Below are 11,399 nucleotides of genomic sequence, written 5' to 3'. Positions count from 1 at the left end.
CTGAACTGAGTCTGTTAATTGGCTAAAGTGAGGACAATAATTCACATGAGTATAGAGACCATTGGTTTGTATCTAATGAGTTGCCAGCAGAGGGCTCAAGAACATTAGAAATACTAACAGTGGCAGTGAAAAGTGTGGTTTGGGGTGTGGTTTTTATTTTTTGAGGTCATTCATCTCCCCAGTTTCTTCTTTAAAACTTGCTTTACAGAGAGACATCACCAAGAGCTATTGGAAGCCAGTCTTACTTCAATTTTTTTTCCAGTCTTGGCTCAGACAGCAGCATCCAGAGTTTGTTAAACACCTTGGAATCTAATTTCCCCACTTTAAATAGTTGGAAAGTCACTCTGAAGCATTGGTGTTAATCCTGGGAAAGATCCTCCTTTAACATTTCATGACACCTTGCTACTGAATCAGCATTCGGGGAATGCAAACAAATAATTTTTTTTAAAGGGCATTACTTGAGACTGAACGGGATTCTTGTTTTCTTTTGTTGGGGTCTAAGTCATAAGCTAAAGCCGCTCGATATGACTCCAGTCTTCAGTGTTGTTAGGCTTGGGAGCTGCGTCCCTGAAATGGGCGTCCGGGATTGGGTCTGGAGTGAAACCCGCTTCCTCTTTGTTTCCCACCCAGCTAAAAAGAACCTGTCTTCAGAATGGCTCAACAGCTGCAGAATGACCAGTTGAATCCTGGAAACATATGGGTTTTTCCTCCCCTCCCCTCCCCCCCCCCACAATTTCTTATTAAACCAAATATCAAGAAATTTCTAGGAGTGAGGGGTGCTCTCCAAGGCTGAGTCAAAGCATATGGGAGACACACACGACCCAGGGCTGCCAGAGCAGATTTCAAAATATGTGGAAAAATCCATTAACAGCCATTTACCAGATTCCCAGAAAGAGCCAGGAAATGTGTCTGGTTAATATTTTAATCTGTACATATCTTTTTTTTTCAAATCATTACACTTTTATTTAAATTAACTTTTTCTTGCAAAATATTCATTTCCTTCTTTTTCTGACAAAATTTTGTATAAAGGCAAAAATAAAACCATTTCATTTTGGCAAGTGTTATGAAGTTGACACTGGCAGTAACTGGAGTGAGTTAAAAATAGACCGTCTTCTAAATAGCTTCAAGAATCATTTTTTTTTCTGAATAGAGTCAAAAAACAATAGGAATTTTTATATTAATCAGCGACTTGTAGTTCCACTCGCTAGATTTTTTTAAAAAACCTTTTTTTTTTCAACTCAGGAAAACATACCTGGAACATGTTAACAGTCTTGCAAACCACTGCCAATATCTCGGTGACCTGCCCCCTCCTCCTTGCTGGCTGACCGCTTAACCCAAAGTCCTGTTCTGTCACCAACTTTCATTTCTGTAGAAAACCAAGCTTCTGCAGGAAAATGTTTTCCTTCTACAATGCACTAACATGGTTCTCGGGAGTCCAGCTGCCTTCAGCAACTGCCCCGAGACAACCACCCAACAAGGAGAGGCTTGTGAAGCAGACCTCAGAGTGAAGGTCAAGGTGCCTGGAACCGCAGGGCTACTGGCAGGACATTAAAGGCCCTTCTGGACTCAGGCCACATCTTCCATTTGAAGACAATTGAAGAGAAAATCAAGATGTGTTGGTCAAACATCCCCTGGGTTCAGTTATTGCTTACTATACGGCTTAAATCGCTTTTCTCTCTCTCTCCAAATTTTATTCATTCATTTCTTAAAAGTGAATTTTTAAAAAATTTTGGTAGAAGACCCAATTCCTTCTAAAGGTGCATACACTACAAGTGTATACGTTGCCAAAAGGTGCCCAGCTGGTCAGAATCCAGGCACCACCTCTGACCAAAAGGCAGGTAGAGTCTGGGGCTTCTGCTAACAATACTGGCTGCTAAGCATAAATGACATTCAAGGCAGGATGCAAATCTGTGTTTCCAGTGAGTTGGAGGGATCGTTGACTTCCTCTTCCCAGCAGAATCCTTGTGGTCTTTTAGCTCCAGCATCCAGGAAGTCATTCTCGGGCTAAATTCTCCCGCAGGTTCATTTCAAACATAACATGCTTTTCAAGTGTCAGCAATGACTTGTGATTCCAGCTCCTCACCTCTCTCCTCCTCCCAACTCAATCCACCAGCCTCCAAATGTGTACCTGAACCTGTGCACATGGCTCCCTTAACCCTGCCACATCTGTATAAATACCTTTCCATCCACTCAGCCCTTGAGAATGTTAAAAAATATTTTGTTTCTAAAATACAGTGTCAGTATTTTACAGCTTGTATTAAAAGTGCCTTTTTATACATATATAAAAGTCAGAACTAAAACGTGTGTGTGTGTGTGTGTGTGTGTGTGTGTGTGTGTGTCTGTGTGTCTGTGTGTGTTAGGAACTAGCCTACAGTGAGTGATTCATTCACAGGATGGTTGGAAGAGTGGGGGGTGTCCCTTCCCCGTTCAGAAAACCTCTCCCTGGGCTCTTGGAATTTCCTTTGGGGAAAGCAAGTGATCTTCTCCAAGGGTGTTGGCTCCATGGGCTCTCAGCTCCAGGCCTCTCTTTGGGACATGGGTCATTGGTCACTGGTCAGTTACTGCTTGGGCTGGCACAAAGTAAAACAGAGTACAGTTAGGAGCCAAGCAGTGGTCAGCGCCATCAGCCTGCATATTGAAGAAACAGGGCATATAAGCAGGGCAAGAAGCATTTCTGTGAACGTGGGCGCACACACGTGTATACACGTGCGCGCACACACACACACACACACACACACACACACACACACACACACACACACACCAGGAGTACAGAGCTGACATGAGGGGGCACACAAGCAGAGGGGCTGCATGAGGCCTCCTGGGTGCCGCTCGCCCATGGCTGTGAATCCCAGACTCCCTCCTGGCCAGGCTCCTCACAATTGCTGGGCAACTCCAGAGATGTTGGCCCCTGGATTAGAGCTATGCCTTGAGAGGGAGGTGGGGGGGATATAAGACGAAGGTGAAAAGGCATTAAGAGACTAGATTCTAAGTTATGGCACTGCCATTAGCCATCTGTGTGATTTTGGGCCAGTCTCTTAACCCACTATGCCTCAGTTTGCTCATCTGGAAAATGGGTGTGGACAATCTCAAATGTCCTTTTCCGCTCCAAGAATCTAAATCTATGAGTAAAGAAAGTGGGTCATAGTCTTGGTTGGGCCGTGACCAATCTGTGTGACCTTAACTTCACCTCTCCAGGTCTCAGTTTCCTTCTCTGTAAAATGAGAGAGGGAGATTAGATAGCCACAAATATTGCCTTCTATTTATAGCCTTCTAGGAATAAATCCAGTATTTCCTTCCCCCCAAACACCAGGAAAAACAAGGAACTGTTCTCTAAACAAGCCAACCTGGCTGTTAGACCTGTGAGCCTCAGCCATCTGCTTATCAAATTGAACCTAGGTTACTGGGGAATAGATGAAATGAGAGTTTCTTGAGTTTTCCAGGTGGTAAGGAACCAGTTCACAGAGATCTGATTGCGTGATGCAGTAAGATATAGCCTTTCCCATTTATATAAAATCTAGAAGAGTCTACTGCAGTCCCTTCTCAGGCATGTTTAAGGCTGGACAAGTCACCCGATTCCCTTTGAACTCTGAGATTCTGTGACGAATCTTGGTCCCAGAGGATACAGGGATGTTTTCAAAGTGTTTTTCTCTGCTACTGACTCATTTGATCTCCATGACAACAACCCTGGGCGGTTGTCAGGGCTGGGATGATCGTCTCCTATTTTTTTCCAGTTGTGTTTTTTTTGTTGTGTTTTTGTTAGTGTGTGTGTGTGTGTGTGTTGTGTGTCTGTTTTTTAAAACTAAAGCTTGGCAAGGTTAAGGGACTCACCCAAACACACAGCTAGTAAGGAGAGGCTCCTAAATTGAACTAAAACTTCCTCTCCCATCTATGGTTTAGACAGAGTTGAGAGAAATAAGTACATCTCATCGAGAGGGAAGAGGAGCTCCCAACTGATCACTACTACTCCAAGGAGAAGCATCTAGGAAGAGACATGCTCCACACTGCAGGCCATGAAGCATCCAGAGCAGAGGCACCACAGAGGCAAGCCAGGCACGCCAAGCGGACGCGGTCATTAGTGCTTACTTGGAAGGTGCTTAGACAAACGTGTAGTGAAATCCATTGCTTAAGAGGGGCTGTGGTACAGAAGGTGAGGGGAGGCCCTTGGACAGCAAGGCTGACTGTCGAGCTAGACAGAATCACACAGGAATTAAGCAGCGCGTTAGACATAGGATTGATACAAACTGTCGACACAAGTCCCCCAAGGTCAGCTGGACACCCCAAACACCTGGAGTGAGAGAGCAGCAGGAACTAGAAGGGCAGGGCAGGTGACCTCACCAAGGCCTCAAATCCCAGGGTATGAAGGGGGTGGTGGGGAGGAGCAGTGAGGCAGGTGGTCATTCCCAAGGCTGGCCCCATCTGGAGAGAACCCCAGGATGCTCTGTGCCCCGAAGGTGGCAAAAGACACGGGCAGCAGATAACATGCAGGAAAGACATCAGAACATCTCTGTTCTCTGACTGGGAGATTCTGCTCTGGTACATGCTAGCCCGGGCTCCAAGCGGGCAATTACCAGGCTTTAAAATTAAGCATGTGGTAAATAGAGTAAGAGCAAGCATAGGCCATAGAGGAAACAAGAACTCCCATCAGTAAAGGAATTCCTATGAAGAAGGCATCACCCAGGCTTCCTCATAATTAGCCCCCTTAGCTCAGCCTCTAGGCCCACCTCAGACCATTAGCTGTTCAATGTAGAAGCCATTTTGGGGTGTACAGCACCAGGAAGAGACTGAGGCGGAAGTGTGGGAGCATATGTTGGGAGAAACACATTAGATGTAGGCAGCCCCGGGCTGAAACCACAAGGCTGGTAAACGCACGGCCCCTGGCCTGGGTGATGAGAAACCAGAGTAGTTTTGGCCAAATCTGATAAAAATGAAATTTAATAGGAGTAAATGTAAAGTCCTACATGGGTTCCAAAAAAAAAATCGACTATACAAGTACAAAGGGATCATATGGAAAAATCTGGAGGCTTGAGTGAACTGAAAGCTCAGTGAGCCAGCAGCCAAACTCTTCCCCACTGCACCCGCACCTAATGGGATCTTGGGCTCTGCAAAGAGCTCTCTCCAGCCTGAATTTGCCTCCTATTAAAGACTTCGGACTCAAATTGAGATCTGCACAGTTTCAGGTACCTGGTCACCCAGAAGGTCATAGTAGGGAAGGGGGTTTGCACCAGGACAGAGAACAGTCACTCCAGAGGCTGTACTCAACATCTGTGCCCGGGACTTAGATCCAGGAATTAATGGTGGTGGCTGTCAAATTTGCAGATGACACCAATGACCCACTAGAAGGTAAACTCTTTGTTCACATTTGTCTTTGTCACGTCCCAGCACCAAACTCTGTGCCTTGTACAGAGCAGTCCTCATGTTCAACCGAATTGAATTGAGGACGGATAACTAACTGGGATCCTTAACAAAATATTCTAGGAGGATTAGAAGAAATCTAATCGGATGAAATTTAATAGGAATAAATGTAAAGTCTTAAGTTCCCCCCCAAAAAAAATCAACTGTGAATAATGAGGTTCATATTAAAAAGATCAGGGGGTTTTAGTGGACCCAAAGCCTGACATGAGTCAGCTGTGCTATAGAAGCTCCAAAAAAACCCCAAACCACCTCACCAAAAAAACTAAAGGGACCTCGCACTACACTAAGAGAAGTCGGGGGGTTCAGAACTAGGGAGGTGCCTTTCTGGTTCCATCATCAGATCACGCCTTGAATACTATACTCACTTCCAGGTACCACAATTTGGAGTGAAGCATGACAAACTGGTGCATGACCAGAGGAAGGCAATTAGGCTACTGAAAGCACTAGGCTCTATACCAGGATCCATGGGACAAACTATATTTAGTCTAGAGCAGTGGTTCTCAAACTTCTGGGTCTCAGAATCCCTTTACACTCTTTAAAACTTTTTCAGAAATCCCCTCCCCATCCCTGCAAAGATCTTTTGTTTACATGGGTTGTATCTATTGATGTTTACCATCTTAGAAATTAAAACATCTTAGTATCATTTTTGAAAAGAGTTTTCACCTCACAGACCCCTGGAAATGGTTTTTTGGGACCTCCTGGACCACACTTTGAGAATCGTTGACATAGAGTAAAGACACAAAGGGAGGAGGATGGTCAATGGTCATCTTGCCAATGACCACCTGCCTCAGTGTCTTCTGGTATTTGAAGGGTAGCTCTGGGGAAGAGGGATTAACCTGGTTGTCTGTGACCTCAAAGGGCAAACCAAGAAACATCAAGTGGAAATTACAGAGAACCAGAGAGAACTTCTTAACCAGCAAAATTGTTTGAAACTCCAATGGGCCGCCATAGGAGCTAGTGAGCTCCACATAAATAGTAGAAAACTCACGGAGGGCATGTCTGCTCACATAGGGGATTGGCACAGAGATACTTTAAAGTACCTTCCAATTCTGAGACGCTAGGATTCTACACTCTGGCCTCTCCTGAGGTCCAGGGCACAAGTCTCCAGCAATGCACAGGGTCTCCTCAACCTCTCATCAGGCTGAAGGATGTCTACAATGACTTCCCAAGAAACCCACTAGAAGGATTCCAGTAATTGTTAAGGACATCTTTCCTTTACTTGTCAGAGTCCACTCTAGGCCATGATGGTTGGAGCACTGAATGACAGCAGTGCCTGTTGGGACTTGGAGAGAGAGATGCCCAATGCTGAATGACCTAGATGTCCCAGAGCACACAATCTCCTTCCAGGATTTGCCCCTCAGGAAGGTAAGTGTGGAAGACCTTGGAACACCCTGGATGCTGCCCTTCCCCCAAATGCCCAGATGGATAGCAATACATCTCTCATGAAGACAGAGGCGTCATTCCTGGCCAAATAGCATCTGGGAGCTGAACAATGTTCACAACAGCAGAACTGTTCCTAGGAAAAAGTCAATATTACCCCTGAAATAATTTCCCTCTCCCTCTCGTGAGGGTGTTAGGGGAGGACAGGGGTTATCTATATAAGTGGTGTTAACACTCAAATAGAAAGGATCACTGCACCGTATTTAAGGATCCTTATGGACCCTACTGGCTTAGAAAACCACATATGAAAATCATGTATGTGTATTTTTATGTATTTTGTAAAATATTTCCCAATTCCATTTTAATCTGGTCCTGGCCTTAGGAGTGCTGCCAGTCACAATGTTGCCACATGTTTGACAGCTCTGGTCTATGCAGCCAGTCTAAAAGCTTGCTTTGGCCACCACTGTAGAGAGGAAGCTAGAAAAACTCAGCTTTAGTGGACAGTAAGGAGGTATCTAGCTGGGGACATTATGAATGGACAGGCATTCAGTTAGACCAAGAAGTTGTGGCCTAAATCAGACATTCAGGAGCAGGACAGATGGGCAGGCAACCCACCTCTCCTAGGCAGGGCTAACTTGACCCTGCTCCTCCTACTTAGCCCCCACAAAGCATCTCAGAAAACTGTCTCTCCAGTTCATTCATCATAAGTGCCAACTCCCATAGCTCACTCTGATGGCCCCAGAGATAGAACTAAGTTTTAAATTCTCCTTTTGAGAGTGAAGCTGACATGCTGATAACTTCAGTAAGTAGTTTTTGTAAAATGCTGTCGTCCCACCCACCCTCCCCACCTCAACCACAATCCCCTTTCCTACTCCTCAACTCTCCCTGCAAAATAAGCCCATGCCACTCAATATCTGAGATTGGCAGACAGGTCATTTGATTACTTCGTTCTCCACGAGACTAAGAGTCTGGTCTAGGACAGTGTCTTCTTGCCTTTTGTAAAGAAACTAATCCTCTCTTGGCATGAACCTCATGTCCCTGGGGGAGCACATCCCAGCCAGGGGCTCGCTGCCTCCAAGAGAGGGTGCCCTGGATACAGCGTGAGTGGTGGTGACATGTGAGAAGGCAAACTGGCTGGTTCCCAGACCTCAGGAAGGGGCCTGGCCACAAGTGGTCCCTTGGGACAGGCAGCGGCAAGGCTCACCTGCCACCTGCTTGCTACGCTGGGAGGCTTCAGAAGCCAGGGTGTGGGAGATGTGGAAGATGCGTTCTTGTTCCTGGAGCTGGGAGTCAAGGTCGGCTGAGCGGCGTTTGTCCTGAGTGGTGGGAGGCTGGAGGTTGCGCATGCTGGAAGCCAAGAAAAAAAGGAAGGCAGTCACCCACCCAGCAGAGGGCAGTTTGATGATGGCTCCCTGGTAGGAGCAAGGACAGCCCCCTCTCCCCACACCCAGATCCTTCCAGGGAATGGGCAGGGCAGTGAAGCAACTAGCTTTATACATGGGCCCTAAACCTGGGCAGCCTGGGTGGACTCCCTATTCTGCATCCTCCACCTGCCACACTTATCCCTCCTCCAAAAACACACTCAGTGTATATGGGAAGCCAAAGATCACCAGTATAATCCAGGATAGCATGGAATAGTGGTCACGTGGATAGTAATTATCAAGGGTCAGATTTGAACCCAGGTCTTCTGACTTTAGAGCTAGTTAAATTTCTATTCTATCACGATTGCCATCTGGCAAGTCACTTAAAACTCAGTTACCTCACCTATAAAATGGAAATATTAATAGAACCTACCTCATAGGGCTGCTGTGAGGCTTGGGTAAAATGTCAGGGGCTAGACTGGTAGACCTAATTCTCAGGTGAGGAAACACTTTCTACAAATGCAGGTCAGCTACTTCTCTGAAATCTAAAGTCTTAGAGACTTGACTAGAGCATTGAGAAGATAAATGACTTGCCCAGGGTCACAAAGCCAATATGAAATAGAAGTGGCACTCATATCTGGATCTTCTTGGCTTCGAGGCCAACTCTCTATCAGCTATGGCATGAGCCCCCCTCATTTGAGGATAAAATGAAATAACATCTACAGACTGCTATGCAAACCTTATTTGTCAGCAGTTATCATCTGAGCCCTATTTCTCAATTCCTGCAGGACTAAGCAGTTCATTTCAACTCAATGTCAGAGAGAGAGAAATGATGATGACACTTGGACTTCACTGATGTGGGTATTTCCTCCAGTAACATAAGTGAAGGCCAAGATGGTGTAGAAGATGGAGACTGGGCTTGGGAGTCAGGGAGATCTGAGTTAAAATCCTGACTCTACCATTAACTGTGCGACCCTAAGTAAGTCACTTAAACTCTCTTGAATCTTAGTTTATCCACCTGTAAAATGGGGATAATTTTAACATCTACCACACCGAGATGCTAGGAAAATCAAATTAAATCATGTAAATAAAGTGCTCTGCAGACCTTAACATTGCTATATTGCCAGCTGTTTATTATTGTTGTTGTTGTTATCATTTACCTAATTCCTCCAAACACAATCTTTTAGTTTCATGAATTTTTTTGGACAAAATAATTCCTGTCTTAGAGGTCAACCTTTCTGAAATCAGCTAGTGGTCCTTGGTGGGCAGCATGGTGGGGAGCCATTAACTGAGCCAATAACTCTCCACTTTAGGAGGATCTACCCATGTGGTTCTTCTGTAGGAAGAGCCTCCCAGGACCCACGGACACCTCAACGAGTCCACTGAGGCAGTAGAGGAATATCTAGGCAGTTCTCAATGTTGGGAGGATATGCGGAGACACGCATGCAGCCCAAGTACAAGGTACCCCTGCGCTTGCCTGACCTGGTCCATTATCAGTATGTGGATGGGGCTGAGAATGAGGACGAGGGGACCCAGGATGAGATGCTGACCTGGAGCGGGTGAGGAGGTTACGGATCTTCTCGGCTTTGCGGAACCTTGCCTCTAACTCTTCCAGGCTGAGCGGCTCCTCGGGCTCCAAGTCTACATAGCGTTCAGGGATGGACACCTTATCTGGCCTGGACAGCTAGGCAAACAGAAGGAATAGAGAGAAACTCTGAAGCAGGGCACCTGTCCCCCACCGCTCTCCCTTCTCTGGTTAGCACCCATCCATTAGCTGCCATGTACCAATATACGTAAGCAGTGTTTCCTTCATTTAGATTGTAAGCTCCTAGAGGGCAGGACCAAGCTTTTGCCCTGTCTTTGTCTCTCAGGGTTAGCACAGTGACTGATATCTGGTACTGAGAGCTCAGTGGATACTTATTAGTTTACTGATCAATCACACTTAGCAGATCCTTTGAGGTCTGCCTGAGAGGCTGGGCATTGCCCATCTGAGGGCAGAGGGGATATGGCAGGAGGGGAGGCAGACAGAGCAGGGGGAAAGGGAAGGGAGGCAGTTCAGGGAGGTTCTAGACTAGCAAATTATCCTGAGAGTTTCTAAATGCAAGTCACTCAGCCCACACTCGATCCAGTTCTTTAGTCACGATCCCTTACATACTCTGTTGGGACAGAGCAGGTATAATGTGATTCCATAGGTACAGGGAACTCCCTGGGGTGGAAAACTGCCTCTACTAATACCACATCTAATCATTTTAGAGAACTGCCCAAAGCACTGAGAGGTTTAATGACTTGTCCAGAGCCAGTATGTTTCTGAGACTGAACTCAAACCCAGGTCTGCCTGGCCAGTTCTCAACTCACTATTTATTTTTATTTATTTATTTATTCATGTTAATTAATTTTAAAGAAAAAAAATTTTTTTTTTAGCATTTTGGTGAGGCAATCAGGGTTAAGTGACATGCCCAGGCACACAGCTAGTAAGTGTCAAGTGTCTGAGGCTGGATTTGAACTCAGGTCCTCCTGACTCCAAGGCCGGAGCTCTAGCCACTATACCACCTAGCTGCCCCTATTTATTTTTTTTTTGGTGAGGCAATGGAGTGAAGTGACTTGCCCAGGGTCACACAGCTAGTCAGTGTCAAGTGTCTGAGGCCAGATTTGAACTTAGGTCTTCCTGAATCCAGGGCCAGTACACTATCCACTGAGCCATCTAGCTGCCCCTCTGGACCCATTATTTCTGAATTTTGAATACTCTTTCCCCCATGAACAAGCCCCAGGAAAGAGGCACTGAGGCTTGACCGTGTTTTGGCAGAGGAGGAAAGGAAAGAGAGAGAGGAGCAGGGGACCTGGGCACCCAGTGGACAGTGGAAGAGGTATTAGCAAATTAGAAACTGAAGTGTGGCCAAGGAACAGAACTGGAGATTTCTTCAAGCAGCAAAGACAGAAACTACAGAGGAGAGATCACAGTTAGCAGACCCTTGGGTTTGAATCCCAGCTCTGATGCTAATTAGCTATAGTACGTACCCCACAGGCAACTTATTAAGCCACTCTGAGTCATTATCTCCTCTGTCAAATGGAGAGAATACCTGTAAGGATCCACCTCACAGGGATATTCATACAACCACAGTTAGAGCTTGAAGAAATTGTTAGGTTCTCTTTTAACAGAGGAGGAAACTGAGGCCCAGAGATGGGAAACCACTTGCCCAATATTGTTAAGCCAGGGAGGGGCAAAGCTTGCATATGAACCCAGAT

At 45.9% G+C, this 11,399-nt stretch overlaps 1 protein-coding gene across 8 annotated transcripts in view; it reads right to left on the bottom strand.

Annotated features, from left to right (window-relative positions):
* Positions 1-904: 904 nt before the first annotated feature.
* Positions 905-11,399, bottom strand: part of PLEKHA7 (pleckstrin homology domain containing A7) — a 261,079-nt gene continuing 250,584 nt past the window's right edge. For 6 of the 8 annotated variants that reach the window (XM_021005362.2, XM_078148643.1, XM_021005369.2 and 3 more), the window contains 4 exons: positions 9,707-9,840; positions 8,000-8,142; positions 4,087-4,189; positions 905-2,570 (listed from right to left, as the gene is read on the bottom strand). In XM_021005362.2, coding sequence (XP_020861021.1) covers positions 4,098-4,189; positions 8,000-8,142; positions 9,707-9,840 — 369 coding nt within the window. In that variant the 3' untranslated portion in view covers positions 905-2,570; positions 4,087-4,097. The remainder of the gene's footprint in view (positions 2,571-4,086; positions 4,190-7,999; positions 8,143-9,706; positions 9,841-11,399) is intronic. The other 2 variants (XM_021005363.2, XM_078148641.1) reach the window with 1 other exon arrangement.

The sequence above is a fragment of the Phascolarctos cinereus genome, unplaced genomic scaffold (genome assembly GCF_003287225.1).
Source record: "Phascolarctos cinereus isolate Bilbo 61053 unplaced genomic scaffold, phaCin_HiC Scaffold_9;HRSCAF=440, whole genome shotgun sequence".
NCBI lineage: Eukaryota > Metazoa > Chordata > Mammalia > Diprotodontia > Phascolarctidae > Phascolarctos > Phascolarctos cinereus.
This window is presented reverse-complemented; position numbering and strand designations above follow the sequence as displayed.